Source organism: Populus alba, chromosome 9 (genome assembly GCF_005239225.2).
Source record: "Populus alba chromosome 9, ASM523922v2, whole genome shotgun sequence".
Lineage (NCBI taxonomy): Eukaryota > Viridiplantae > Streptophyta > Magnoliopsida > Malpighiales > Salicaceae > Populus > Populus alba.
The window spans coordinates 4004684-4021073 of NC_133292.1; the positions used below are offsets into that span (position 1 = coordinate 4004684).

General features: G+C 34.4%; 1 protein-coding gene across 1 annotated transcript; it reads left to right on the plus strand.

The window, feature by feature from the left end:
- The first annotated feature begins 13922 nt into the window (after positions 1 to 13922).
- LOC118053787 (scarecrow-like protein 33) lies at positions 13923 to 15914 on the plus strand. Its single transcript, XM_035065165.1, has one exon. The coding sequence runs from the start codon at positions 13923 to 13925 to the stop codon at positions 15912 to 15914; it is 1992 nt and encodes a 663-aa protein (XP_034921056.1).
- The last annotated feature ends 476 nt before the right edge of the window (positions 15915 to 16390 follow it).

Consider the following 16390-nt stretch of genomic DNA (forward strand, 5'->3'; position numbering starts at 1 on the left):
GTTGATATGTATGAATTTATTTTTTGTTAAAATATATTTCCTTCAAGCGAATTTGGGTTGAATCGATACAATATTTACATATTTATTTAGAGCGGTAGTCTTTAGATTTCATTTCAATTAATATAATCTTGGATAGATTTATGTCTATCGAATATTCATTATCCTTTCAAGTCCAACATCCTTATTTCAAAAAATAAAAATAAAAATTGGATCTTGTTACTAGGGTTAGGTCATAAATCATTGTTTTATATCTTAGTAGCATTTCATTTTAAATAATAATAATAAAAAAACATGCATTTACCGGTTTAGACAAACTCTTAGCATGTAAGTATAATACGTAAATTTATTATCAAAAACAAATGCAAAGCACTTACTTTAAGTAAGATATATAGGATGATTGCTATTATTTTTATTACATGTGACAATTTTTTATTTTTTACTTTTTTACACATAGTTCATTAAGATATTCTCTATGACAATGGTTGGAGGGATACACTCTGTAGGGTGCAGACTTAAAAAAAATGACATGTATAAAGTTAATGGGAGAAGTCTCTCTATTTTTTTTTTTACCTTTTGAGAATTGAAATAAATATATTAATTTTTTCAATTATATCATTTAAGAACACAATTAACTCTTTTATTGCTGATAAAATTACGCTCAAATTACTTATATATTAAAACACGTGGGATTTTTACTGTACATTTGTCATTATACAAAAAATTATTTTTTTTTAGTTTGATCCTCAAACTTTGTTTTTGGATGATCAAATCCTATTTAATGAGTAACTGATTTTGAATTCTTATGAAAGAGTGGGATTGGAAGATGAGGGATCAAAATGAAAAATGTGATAAACATAGGTGGCGTACCATAAGTTTAGAAAACATTCACTTTGGTTCACGAATTTAAACAATCTCGCAAATTATACAATTATAGTCCCTTATAATTGTTTCAATTTCATTTTGGTACAGAGGTTGAGAGGGAAGAGAGGGGTCCCTGGATTTCTGCAGTAGAGAGATAAACTTGTTGTTGGCACCGATTTAGACCACTAACAAGAGAGATTTTTATGTTAAATTATTCTATTTGATATAGGAAGTTCATATTAGGCATTTTTGTACATTAAAAGTTCATGAAAAAACAAATATAAGCTCGAGTTGATTTTTAGTTTTGGGTTGAGTTTGGTTTTTGGGATAGTTTCCTTGGGTTTTTTAAGGCTATAAATGGATTTATCATTGTTTTTAGAGTGTATTATAGGTGTTTTGGGTCAAAAAAGGATTTTAAAAGAAGCTTTTATGGTAAAAAGAGCATAGATCCCGATTTTCTAGCAATCATAGTGGTTAGAATCTGGACAAAACAGACGACACGTTGTTTGTTGTTGGCATGGATGTCAGACCCAAGACACTTGGGTCTGGCATGGTTACTATGAAAATATAACTTTAAAGAATGCGATTCGAAAATGAGATAAAGTGACATGACTGGTTAAAAACTAAAAAAAAAAAAATAGACAAAACCTCATTTTTTTTTATTATTTTGTTAAGAGGATTTCTTTTAAATAATATTTATTTTTTTGTTACGCGTTTAATTTTCGGAGAGGTTTTTCTAGTTCGTCTATGATTTTGTTTTTATATTTTATATAGATAAACTATGTTTTTTGAAAATAAAAAAAATATATATATTTATTTTTATATGATATTTTTAATGTGTAGCCTTACATGTTATTTCTTTTTATTTTGTTCAATCAATTTAATATTCTATTTTTCAAGATTAAATATCTAAATCTAAATTTTTCTTGCAGTTTTTCAACCTTTATTTTTAGGTGTCATTAATGATTATTTATTTATTTATTATTACGTATAACTCTTAGTTCATTTAATTACGTGTGTGCTTAAATTTTTTGATTTGTTATATTTTTTGAACTATAAAAAAGGGTTAGAAAAATCTAAAAATATAATTTTTAATGAAAAAAAAAAATATTTAACCCGCATCGAAGCACGAGTCACATAGCTAGTATATACTATTTTCCTAATATAGAAGAGTAAACACTTGTTAGTTTATTCGTAGAGGTTGAAACATTAACTGAATATTTAATATCAAACTATATACTATGATTGAGATATATTTTTAAAATGTTATGGATATTTTTGTTACAATACATGATAACAAATTTTACTACTTTAGTATGTTAGAAAATAACGATGAAACAAATTTAAAAGAAAAAAAAACAAACCAGTCCATTTAGACTAACCCGAACATACTTCCCTTGCATGAGGTTAGTCTGTTTGGGCTAGCCCAAATGGACTGGAAAAAAAAAAATGCAAACACACCAGAGAATGGGAGCATAAGAAGAAGAAAAAAAAGAGACTAGTAGCTTTCCTAAGCAGGAGGAGAGAGAAAAAAAAAAGACATTGAAGACACACCAAAGCAATGATTGATAAGTGCAAAATATATATGTTTTTATTTATTTTACAGTATTTTTTTTTAATGTATTTTGAGCTTGTCTGAGTTTATTAAAAGTTATTTTTATGAGTGAATTAATTGTTAAAACATAAGAATTTCTGAATTTTATGTTTTGGACCTTGCTTTTTGTAACATGTTTTTCATCCAGTTATAATTTAAGAATGTGAGCATGAATTGAATCAAAGTTAAAGTAAACATATCAAGCTTTCCAAGAAGGTATTATGGAAAAAAAAAATCTAAGTTTGTTTAAACCCCTAATCAGACCTACAAAATCATGTTGAAATCCTACATGCAGAGGATTCTCTACTTTCACACTACATATTCAAACAGGCATATCTTAAACCTCAAATATCAAAATCATGCGATTCAAAATCCCAAAATCATTTACACACCTAGGACTACAACTTTTATGAGGATGTCAGGTCAGATAAAATCTTTTTGAAGGTGAAAACCCAGACGCAATCTGAAGGACAAGATTGGTCTTCTGATCTGATGAGGAAACTAATGGTGTTGAGCATCCATCCTATTACGGCTGAGAGTCTGATATATAAATTATAGGTCTTAGGACTAAAAAAAGGTGCATATCAAGCCTTTAGCATGCCATGAATGAAATAATATAGCTAGGATGATCGGGTATTGCAAGAAACCAAATATAAAACAAAGTTTAAGTTGCAGTAGAGTTGGAATTACAACAAAATTATGACAACATCATAATTCATTTTCAACACAAATTCTAAGGGATTTAACTAATCTTAAGGACAAGATAAAGAATGAAGGAATTAAGTAGCATAAGGACTTCTAATTAGCCTATAAATTCTGAAGAAATTTAACAGTCAAGGGAGAGAATAAAAAGAGGAGAACACGGCTAAAACAAGGGCTCAACAACATTCTTTTCTTCTCTGTTTTTGTCAATTTTCCAACAATTATAAACTAAACTTTGGTTTTTGGTTCAAGTGGAATACACAGGATCTCTATTAGAAAGTTGCACCATGTAATGTTATCATTATAATTATTTCATATTCAAGTATTTATTTTTTCTTGTTTATAATTATGCTATTGATTGTTATTCAAGCTTATTGAATTTATTTGAGATGACATGTATACTTTTTAGTTTCTTTCAATCTGTAATTGTTGTTAGGAACTAAAGTAATAAGCAAAAGAATTAATTTGATTGTTGCAACTTTTATCTTGATTTATTAGGGAAGAATAAACTAAGTTAAACTTTTGAATGTTTGCTTAGAATAATTTCACAGACTTTACTTCTAAGGCTACTGCCAAGTGAATGAGTATTACTTTCAATATTAAATTCACTTGAAGGTAAGAAATTGATTAGCGAATTTTATCTAATTAATTTACTCGTAATCTCATCGATTTCCCTCATCTTTAAGGGATATCAAATTTATTTTTTTGACCTAAAAAAATATCTATTTTTACTTTGATGATCAACAAATTTACAAGAATGGAAGTGTAGACCCTTTAACTGAGTTAACGATATATAAATTTATTGTTTTTATTTTCAAAATTTTATTTCTTTATTTCTTTAAGTCTTTATTCAAATTTCCTATTCTTTTCTATTTCAGTATATTGTGGGAAGATTAAACATAATTTCTCTTGGGTTCGACTGGTTTTCACAATCATACGGTAAATTTATTTTATTTATGATAGTAAAGTTAGAATTTTATTTTAAGGGCTCCAACGACCGACTAATGAACAACATATATAAAACATCATCGACAAGATTTCAACAATATAATTTCAATGAAATTAGGGAAGGCAATCAATGGAGATAAATGTAAGCCACGCTCACTATCTAAAGACAGTAAGCCTGATTCACTTGCTAACATGTGTATTACACAAGCTAGCCAATTTTTCTTCTTCTCATTTAGTTAATTCCCTCATTCTCTCGCACTTGTCTAATTTAGTCTCCTAATTTAGTTTATCAAAGAGCATGCTAAGGGAGAAGTGGGGGAGAAGAGAAGAAAATACCCAGCTCACGTGCCATGTAATCACTTTTATTGGTACAATCACCACCCAAACTCCTGATACAATTTATAGAAGCATCACTTGTTAATACAATGCCTTACAATCATTCACTAGTGTTGATTCTTTATGAAAAGTAATTAGATCAGCACACGAATTGTCAGTGTGACACATATCTTCCCTGCTAATGACTTCTCGCCAATATATCTCATCAAAAGACTCAAACTTTTCTCTTCATACCCGAGGGTGCCTAAATTTCCATCAATGGTGCGACGCCTCCCTCAATATGGCACCCTACATTACTCCATATGATGTCTACAATTCTATACTCCATGAGGTAAGTTCATATGAACTAATATATATATATATATATATATATATATATATATATATATATATATATATATATATATATATATAGAACAACGGAGCGAACCATAGAACGCCACAAAGCCACACTGCATTTCACCAACTTTTCACTCCATTCTTAATACACTTTTCTCATGCTCTACTTGTTATTGTTCTATTTTTCACTCTCTTTACTTTTATGTATACTATTTATCTTTTTACATTTATTGTTTTAAGCATAAGTGATCCTTTATTCTTATATGAGACTTGTTTTTGCAAGCGGGCATTAAAGTGTCCATGTCAACTCATCGACTAATGATCAAGCCTAGCAACTCTATCAACCCAAGACGCAATCATGGAAAACCCAATCCAGATTGAAGTTTTCACAACTTCATTAAAAAAATATTTGGAATACATGTAATTGAGATTAAAGATAAGTTATATTATAATTTTGGGTATAATTTTATTATTAATTATAACATTTATGAAATATTTTCTTCATATAAGATTCTATTTGTAATGAAATTTAAATAATTTAATTATTAAATTTATATTTTTTTGAGTTTATTTATTTATATATGAATTTCTTATTTAATTGATTTTAAGACTGTATCATAATAGTAAAAGCGATAAGGCTAACTGTTTCAAAATAAATAATACCATACAAATAATGCAATTATTTATAATATATGTGGTGACACTAAGATTTCAATAAGTCTAGCTCATGAACCAAAGTTCTCTATGAAAAAAAAATTAAATTTAGAAACTCATTCAAAATGCATTTCATGATTTTTACTTTAATATCCTTCTAATTAAGGGTATTTTAAGTAATTTTCATATCAATTTTTCTAAAATACCCTTTAGATGAAGGATATTTAAGATAAATTGCACATGATCTATTTATAAATAAACAACAAAGCTATCAATTTAAACATAAGTATAAAAGACAAGAAAACACAAACACAGGAGACGGAAAAGGAAAGGAGAAGAAAAGATAATGATTGAAGACCAAGCAAAAATACTTGGAAGTTCTCTAAAAGAAATTCAAATATATCAAAGAAACAAGGGATTAAAATCCTTTCCTTTATTCAAACCAAATCAAAGAAATAAGGGATCACAATCCTTTCCTTTATCAAAGCAAATCAAGTTAAGATCTCACATGGTTAAAGCTTTTGAACTTGTGTAGATACTCTTTATCTTCATGAAATCAAGTCAAATCTATACACCACACGTTTAAAGCTTTCAAGCTCGTGTGAATACTCTTCGTTTTCATCAAATCAAGTCAAATTTATATATCACACAGATAAAACTTTCAAACTTGTGAGAATACTCTTTGTCTTTTTCAAATTAAGTTAAGATCTCGCATGATTAAAGCATCCAAACTAATATAAATATCTTTCTATTTAAAGTAATTAAGATCCAAATCTGATAATTAATTATCAAAAGATTCATTAACATGAAGAGTACCTCAATAGAGTTTTCACATTTTCTTATAATCAAATTCATTATTATGATTTTGACATCATTTTTAGTGTATTTTTAATACATGAAATCTTGTGTGTACATCATGAAAGCCCTTTTTTCTTACAATAATAATTTATATTGAGTGGAATTAATTATTTGAAGATTAAATCTAAGTTAAAATTAGTTCAAAACTAGAATATTTTCATATGACTATTGATTTTATGTATTTATTGATAGGTGTACCGTGTACGTTTAATGACAGATCGAGCAGGTATGAATCCTAAAAAGATAAAATTAATGGAACCCGTGATTTTTTTTCTTGATAAGCGTATATTTTATAACAGAGATTGGTCAAGTAGTTAATAACTCAAAACCTATGAGTTAGAATGTTATGTTTGAATCACTCAGTATCTCTAAAATTAAATAAATCAAAATAAGAAAATAAATAAAAACTAATTAAAGAATTTATGGAACCGTGATTTTTATGTTTCTCTATAATTTAGCTATCTTGCAAAATACATTTTTTAATTATTGTTGAATCTTTTTAAAAAGACTCGGATAATTTAATATTGAAGACGCAACAAGAAATCATTGGTTTTTTAATCTATATTGATCAAGTCCATATATATAACAATCTGATTTAGTCATAGTTAAATCTCCTAAATTATTGATCAAGTCCAAAAACACAGTTTACCCTAAATTATTTTCTTAAGTTTGCTGGCAGGTATACAGGAAAGAAGGGAAGGCAACATCTCAAATATTTATGAATACGCAGAAAGCAGCCGAACGCAGTAGAATATTTGACAATTTCACCACCAGTTCTTGTCGTAAAATTAATTATCTTCTGCTGCATCAATTTCAAATGACGGGAAAACTTGTTGCTTCGAATTGCTTGTTTGTCAAGTCGGTTTGTGTTCTGGGTCAAGATTATATTATATGCTTGCCATGTGTTCTCTGGTTTGTTTTGTCATTTAATATAATATTACGTGCCTTGATTTCTCTATATAAATTTTTTCAACTTGCAAAATAATTCTTAATGAGCTGTAGCTTAACTGACATTAGCGTTGTCTTTCCATAACAGGTTTCGGATTCAAATCTTTTCTATGTAACGTAAAAAACACAACTTATAAAATTATTTACAGTTCATAATTCAAGAATTCTACGCATATATGAATGAAGTTACGTGTCTGAATTACCATAAACCTAAAACAAATCAATTACCCAAAGAGAAGTTGATGCAGTTGTGGCATAATTTCTTCACCCACAATGATTTAATTACTCTGCAACAGTGCAATCCACTGCGGTTTATTAATGGCATTTTGCGACTAATTGTCATACTGCATAAGAAATTTCATAACCCTTGCTTTCTTGGACTCTCTACGACTACGCACCGTGAATTTTGACTTGTGAGCCGGTGTGGAGAAAAAATGGAGTGAGTGCCAAGGACAAGATCGGTTCAAAGCAATATGCTTTTCCCTTCAATGGTAAGTAATGTATTTATATATATAGCGATGTAATTAACTAGGGATGCTCTCGGGCGGCGGCTGCTTTGACGGAGATTACTTTTCCACAATCCTCACCAGTTCGCTTCCGGTTTGAGGCCCATATAATACAATTTATGGAAGACTAGAGCATCCCTACACATTTCTGATCCGATCAAAAACAGGTTATTTATGTTTCATAAGAGTATAATCTGGAATCCGTAACAAATTGAAGTTGCACGTTGTGTGTTTCTTATTATTTATTCCTATTAATTCACAGTTATGGGCCTGAAACTCAAGGGATGTTAAAAGACAGAAGTGCTTCGAGCTAGGGTCAAATCCTTCGAGAACAAGCTAGGTCTCGTAAAAGGTTGGAAAACGCAGAATTTGGTTTCCTCATGCTTTGTAATGAATCTTGTTCCTTAACTTGCATAATTCTTTGGACATCCCACACGAGGGGTATCTGGTATAGAAACTTATACTGCAATGTTTCTGTAATGCAACACACACATTTCTTATTCATTTGCTGTAACATTTATACAGATTTGGAAGCTTGAATTTTGAATTCAAACATGTGTGTAACTGAAGAATATTTACAGTCAAGATAATAACAATATTTCAAACAAATCCTATATTTATGTAGAGCACAAAATCTGGCATAACTTGTGGTAACAGCTGCATTTGAATTTTGAATGTTCTGTGATTTGCTTTAATCAGATCTTTAATCAGATTCCTTAATACGCCCCCGCAAGAACGGGCTACCATCGGATAGGCCGATCTTGTTGCGTAAGAAGTCGGTCCGTTGCTTGGAGAGAGGCTTGGTGAGCAGATCTGCGAGCTGATCAGTGGTGTGGACATGTCGAACATTAATAATGTTTTTCGTAACCAAGTCTCTCACAAAGTGAATATCAATCTGGATGTGTTTCATCCGAGAGTGCTGCACAGGATTAAAACTGAGATGAGTAGCACCTAAATTGTCACATAAGAGCAGTGGTGGCTGTGATAAAGAAAAATGCAGTTCCTGGAGCAGTGATAGTAGCCAAACACTTTCAGCAGCAGCCGTTGCTAGGGCCCTGTATTCAGCTTCCGCGGAGGATCTTGCAATGGCACGCTGCTTCTTGGAACTCCAGGAAATTGGTGTGGTGCCAAGGAATAACAAATATGCAGAAGTAGATTTCCTGTCATCCAAATTACCAGCCCAGTCAGCATCCGAGAAACAAGTTAACAGTCTGCTGGGTGTGTTACTAATAGTAAAACCATGGAAGATTGTATTCTTCAAATATCATAGCAGCCTCTTCGTTGCTGTCCAATGAGTTTGTGTGGGATGATGCATGAACTGGGACAATTTATTCACAGCAAAACTTATATCAGGCCTGGTAAGAGACAAATATTGCAATGCTCCAATGACCTGACAGTATTCGGTGGAATCAATAGAGGAAGACCCATCGTTTAATTGTAAGGGAACCGATGTTGAGAGTGGTGTATTGACATCTCTAGCACCATCCATGTTTGTCCTGGCAAGTAAGTCTCTGATATATTTGTGTTGAGTCAGAAACAAGCCGGCTGCTGTGGGAATCACCTCAACACCAAGAAAGAAATGCAGTAATCCCAAGTCTTTGATAGAAAATTTCTGTCCAAGATGATCAACAAGACTTGCAACAAAAACTGAGTTATTGCATGTGATAATCAAATCGTCAACATACACTAGGCAATAAGCAAGATTGGAACCAGTATGAAACACAAATAGAGAGGAATCTGATTTAGAATTAAGAAATCCGAACTCAGTCAAGGCATGCTTAAGAGCAGAAAACCAAGCACGGGGTGCCTGTTTTAAGCCATAAATTGCCTTAGTTAGACAACAAACGTGATCTGGATAGTCAGGATTCCTAAACTCAGGAGGCTGCTTCATGTATACTGTTTCGGTAAGATGCCCATGTAGAAACGCATTATTAACATCCAACTGTCTCAAGGTCCAACCCTGCATCACAGCAAGAGTTAGCACAGTGCGTATCGTGACCGGTTTAACCACAGGACTGAATGTCTCCTTGTAATCGAGTCCGGGTCGCTGGTTGAACCCTTTGGCCACTAATCTGGCCTTGAACCGATCAACAGACCCATCAACAAGCCGTTTCACCCGAAACACCCATTTACATCCCACAATATTGCAATCCAAAGGAGGAGATACTAATGTCCAAGTATTATGTTTCATTAAGGCAGTTAACTCAGTTGACATGGCCTCACGCCATCTAGGATCAGCGAGGGCAGCAGTAACACTGGTGGGTTCCAGAGAAGATGGAAGGGGATGTTTGGTAACAAGGAAAGATTTTTTTGGTTTATAAATGTTATTCATGGATCTAGTAGTCATTTTATGAACACGTATGGCTTCAGATGAAGGAACAGTAGAAGCAGAAATGTCAATTGAAGCAGGTAATTCAATGGGAGCAGGCAATTGAATCGAGACAGGGGAAGCAAAAACCAGTGGAGAGGATGGAGTACTTACCTGGAGAGGAGACGGAGCAGAGAGCGGTCCATTGTCAGACGATGTGAAGACTTCATGACCCATATCCAGAGGAGAGCTAGGAGGAGGCGGATCAAAGAATAACTTTGGTATGGAAATCGAAACAGAAGATTGTTGGCCCGCTGATGGAGAAGAACTAACATTGGAATGACTGGTCAATTGGAAAGGGAATTGGGTTTCATGAAAGATGACATGTCGGGAAGTGATGATTTTGTCGGTAGAAGAATCAAGGCACAGATATGCATTTTGAGATAAACTGTAACCAACGAATGTGCACGGTTTGGATTTCGGCTCAAGTTTATGTTTATTATATGGTCGGGTTAATGGGAAACAAAGGCAGCCAAACTGTTTAAGCTTGAGATAGTTGGGTTTTTGATTGAATAATAATTCAAATGGAGATTTATTATTCAAGATGACAGTTGGCATGCGATTGATGAGATAGGCAGCGGTTTGAAATGCATAAGGCCAATAAGAAAGAGGCATATGAGCATCAGTGAGCAAAGTAAGACCGGTTTCAACTAGATGACGATGTCGCCTTTCAGAAATACCATTTTGTTGGGGAGTGTGGGGAGCTGTAGTGTAGTGACTAATTCCATGAACTGAGAGATAAGTTTTTAGACCAATAAATTCCCCACCATTATCAGAATAAAGACTTTTGATTTTTGTGTTGAAACGATTTTCCACAAGATTGCGAAATTGAGGAAAAATAGTTTGAACAGTTGATTTTTGGGTCATGGGATAAAGCCATATATATTTGGTATAATGGTCAACAAAAATAACATAATATTTAAATCCATTAATTCCAATATCATGAGAAGGACCCCAAACATCTGTGTAAATCAGTTCAAGTGGAAGATTGCTAGTGAGACCATGAGTATGAAAAGGTTGACGATGAGCTTTGTTTTTAGAACATGAAGTACATAAAGAGGAATGGCCATTTTTATTGATGGGTAAGGAAAAAGCATGAATGAGATGATTAACCAATTTAGACGATGGATGACCAAGACGTTTGTGCCATCCATCGGTTGTTGTACGTTCATGAACATAAGCAGTAATATTTTTCTTGATAGAGGGTAGGTGCTCCGGAAATGGGTACACTCCATCTTCACATTCGCCTTTGAGTAGAGTCGCCCCCGTGATCCGATCCTTCACCAAAAAATAAGTAGGATGAAATTCAATGAAAACATTGTTATGCTTGGTAAAATGATGAACTGAGATAAGATTTTTATGAATGGTTGGAACACAAAGTGTATCACGTAAATGAAAAACACGATTGGAAGTTTTAAGTGATAAGGACCCAGTATGAGAGACTTGCAAACCTGATCCATCCCCAATTACCACTTCATCAGTACCGTCATATTCTGAATTAATTGTCATATTGGAGAGATCAGTAGTCATATTATGAGATGCGGCTGAGTCCACTAGCCATTTATGATTTTTGCGTTGGGAAGAGGCTGCACAATTTGCTGAAAAATCAGAATTAGTCATTTTTGGACATTGTTTTGTTGTATGCCCAAATTGATCACACCATTGACATTTTGGTTTAAACCTCCTTTGGCCCGAATTAAATGACCCATTTCTGGGAGCACCAGTATTGCCACGTGGAGGTGGAGAAGCAGCCGGGGGACGCCATCTGGATTGTCTAGAATTAAAAAATGATTGTGGACGCCAGCGATGAGAGTAATTAGCAGTTGGAACAAATGAAGTTGCAGATTGTTGCTCCAGCTGCCAAAGGTAACTTTCATGATTAACAAGTAGATCATGAAGCTCTTCGAATTTCAGAGACGTCTCACGGGCACGAATGGGAGCAGCGATGTCCCTAAACTCAACACCCAAGCCATTTAGGATGTACAGAGTCAAATCATCGTCTGAAACAGGGTGGTCGATGATTGCTAATTCATCAGCAATAACTTTAATTCCTTGAAGAAATTCAGTAACCGAACGAGACCCACGATTGCTCAAGGTAAGATCTTCTTTGAGCTGCATCACGCGTGTCCTTGATTTTCCTGCATATAAACGGGTTAGTGTTGTCCAAGCATCACAAGATGTTTTGCAGGCAGATAAAAGAGGGGTAATGGTGGTAGATGTGGAGGCAAGGATGGCATGTAAAATGAGCTTGTCTTGGCGAATCCAGTGGGAATTTGCCGCTTTGGATGCAGTAGGATTGAGTGCATCAATGACAGGGAACTTATGCTTGCCTGTTACAAATTCAATGAGGTCGTAGCCGATGAGCAAGGCTTCGAATTGAGCTCGCCACTGTGGAAAAGTAGAGGGAATGAGTTTTTCATTGATGGTTGTGGCAGCATTGATTGTGACTATGGGTGAGTGTGTGGAGTCGGTGATGGGTGTAGTGATGGTTGCCATTTGCAGGAAGCAGAAGACGAAGAGTAGCAGAATGATCGAAAAATACTCGTTAGAGATTAAACGGCTCTGATACCATATTGAAACTTATACTGCAATGTTTCTGTAATGCAACACACACATTTCTTATTCATTTGCTGTAACATTTATACAGATTTGGAAGCTTGAATTTTGAATTCAAACATGTGTGTAACTGAAGAATATTTACAGTCAAGATAATAACAATATTTCAAACAAATCCTATATTTATGTAGAGCAAAAAATCTGGCATAACTTGTGGTAACAGCTGCATTTGAATTTTGAATGTTATGTGATTTGCTTTAATCAGATCTTTAATCAGATTCCTTAATATCTGGCTTGTGGGTCAAAAAAATCTGCTCAACTCCACTTGTGTAGCGTGAAGCTCAACGACGTATACGTCATAGAATCATGATTTTGGTCTAATAATTTACGTTTATTTCTAAATTTATGAAAATCCTGATAATGATGTTCAAACTTTCACAATGCCAAGTTCATGGTAGGAAAAAGTTAGCTAAAAACTGTCTCCACTGTTCTGTACCGATGAAATGACATTATGTTGCAGAGAAAAACAAAACGCTGTGTACCATTCCAGCATTATAAAAAGAGGTTATGTTCCTCGTCGAAGTGCAATAATTAATTGTGATATCGTATTAGGTTTCTTCCTGCTAAGCTATTACTCTTGGCTTTATTTTGTTAGTATTCACAAACCAAATATCAAGTTTAAGCTATCCCGATCTCTTTCATTTCTCCATATTCATGCAGAGCGTGTTGCTGCACGGATACTCAACTGCTGCTCATAAATTCAGGTACAGAACTTCAATATATCGACTTATTCCAAAAACATTCAGGTAAAGAAAAAAAATATGCGGTAAATTATCATGATACCTATATAGCGATCTTCCATTCCCCGTTGCCTGTATAAGTTGCACACTTTTGTAACTTATATTTACTAATAAATCATAGAAATCTGTTTATCCGTCTCAGTTAACCAGATGGGGGCCATTTCTCCCAACAGCTTCAACTGCATACAAAGGAGCATTATGTGAAGAAGCAAAAACAGACCTAGTGCATGAGAATGAAGTTGTGATCAGAGTACTTTTTCTTTATTGCCTTTTCTTGCCTGCTTCGTTTTGTACATTTCAGTGTATAAAAAAGTACATTGAAGTATATAATGGATCTGTTTGTATGCTACATGCATCTAAATACTGCCTAAAGACATCCTTCTCAACTCCCGACCTTCTATATATAGTTCCTCCTAATTCACACTCCCAAGAAATTGAATCCATCTCTAAACATGAACCCAGTTTTTAAAGATCCTACAGCTGATACTGTTTTGAAGTGCATCAGCCAGATTCTTATGGAAGAAGAGTCCAATGAACAAACCTTTATTGCACGGGACTTTTCTCTTCGGGCTGCTGAAAAACCCTTTTCTGATATCCTTGATCCGAAAAGTTCCTCGCCAGACAGTGAAGTATCCGATCCAAATCAAATTATAAAGACTGTTAGTACTCACTGTTGCAATATTTATGGTTGTAACAGCTCCGAGACAGCTGGCAACATGGTTGTGTCCAGATTCATACACAATAGAGAAGCTCCGTCTGTTAACTACACTGTCCCGTTGAGTTTGCAGGTCAATTCACCTCCATTTTTTCCTGAAAGCGTTTTTCAAACTTTCCCTGAGCAGGTGGATTCTTCTGTAAATGTAGCCCTTGGTGCGAGCCAATTGGATGTGTTGTTTCAGGGAGGGACAGAAGAGACTTGGGAATTTCATCATCAGGCAAATGAAATGATTCTTGATTTTGAAAACAACAAAGTGACTCCAGTCAAGGCGACTAAAGAGAAAAATTATTGGGATCACTCGGCATGTGAGCTGAAGGAAAGAAAGAATCATTACAAGGTGGAGAAGAATTCAGAAACGAGGAGAAATAAGCACTCTTCATCAGTTTATGCTGAAGCAGCTGAGCAATATGGAATGTTTGCTGAGGTATTTCCGTCTAGTGGTGGAGATGACGAGCCAGTTTGGTTAAACCTTAATGAAACATTTCAAAATGGTCCAGGTATGATACCTTATCTAAAAGAACAATCAAGAGGATCTAATCATGGAATGCTCTTCAGGAAGAACCACGTTAGCTGCAGGGAATTGGTCGATACGAGGACTCTTCTGATACACTGTGCAGAAGCTGTAGCAAGCAACGATCACGGGAGTGCACTTGAACTATTAACACAGATTAGGCAGCATTCTACTCCTTTTGGTGATGGATCTCAGAGGCTGGCCCATTGCTTTTCTAATGCCCTAGAGGCTCGCATGGCTGGCAATGGAAGTCAGGTATATGCAAATCTTGCTGCTAACAGGATGCAATCCGAATGCATATTAAAAGCTCGCAGACGATTTATTTCAGCTAGCCCTTTCATGGTCATGTCGAATCTCTTCTCAACGCAAACTATCATGGACCTTTCTGAAAATGCAGCAAGGCTGCACATCATAAATTTCGGTATTCTCTATGATTTCCCATGGCCTTCCTTAATTCAGCATCTCTCAGTGAGACCTGGTGGTCCTCCTGTGCTTCGCATCACCGGAATAGAGTTTCCCCAGACTGGTTACAGGTCAGCAGAAACAGTTGAAGAAATAGGACTTTACTTGGCAAGTTATTGTGATAAATTTAATGTCCCTTTCGAGTATAATGCGATATCACAAAAATGGGAAAATTTCCAACTCGAGGACCTCAAGATCGACAGAGATGAAGTAACTGTTGTGAGCAGTTTATACAGGTTTCGGCACCTCCTTGATGAGACAGTAGTCTTGAACGGTCATAGGAATGCTGTTCTTAACTTAATTAAGAGGATTAATCCAGCTGTCTTCATTCATGGGATCGTTAACGGGGCTTACAATTCTCCTTTCTTCGTTTCGCGTTTCCGGGAAGCCCTCTTCTACTTCTCATCATTGTTTGATATGCTCGAAACCATTACAGCCCGTGAAGATCCAGAGAGGTTGGTGTTTGAACAAGAGGTATTTGGAAAGGAAATCCTGAATGTCATAGCATGTGAAGGATGTGACAGAATCGAAAGGCCAGAGAAATATAAGCAGTGGCAGGCTCGGAATGTGAGGGCTGGGCTCAGGCAGCTCCCACTGAAAGAAGGGATCGTGGAAAAAGTGAGAGAACAAGTGAAGTCAAGTCATCACAAGGATTTTCTGATGGATCAGGATGGTCAGTGGATGCTTCACGGATGGAAAGGCAGAATCCTATTTGCCATTTCCTGCTGGAAATCTGCCCAACCAGGAAATTAATCCATGCCTAGCTAGCTATGGATTTTCTGCTTTTAGGGAGGTTTTTTTTTTTTTTTTTGGAGTTCAAACTCGCTATTGCTAACCTATTTCAGACATGTGCTCATTGACCCTTTATTACATATGAGAGTAAAATTTCGTTTTGACAAGCTTCCAGATTGTCTTATTGTGTTCTCTTTAATTTATCTTTACACATTAATAAAGTAAAATCATCTAATTAAGTTGAGAAAAAAAAGTGAAAAGCTTTATTGCTAAGTAACATGCATCTTGTATCAGAGATCCGGAGATGAGAAACGCAGCATCAAATTTTCTGGCCTATAATATACAACATGTTTGATATTATGATAGTTTTTGTGATTTTAAGATGTTGTTTTAGAAATGTATTTTTGAAAAAATCACTTCTAATTATGGTTGCTAAAACTAAAATTTATGTTTGGTTAAAATTATTGTTTGATCAAAAGCATGTCATAAGATATTTG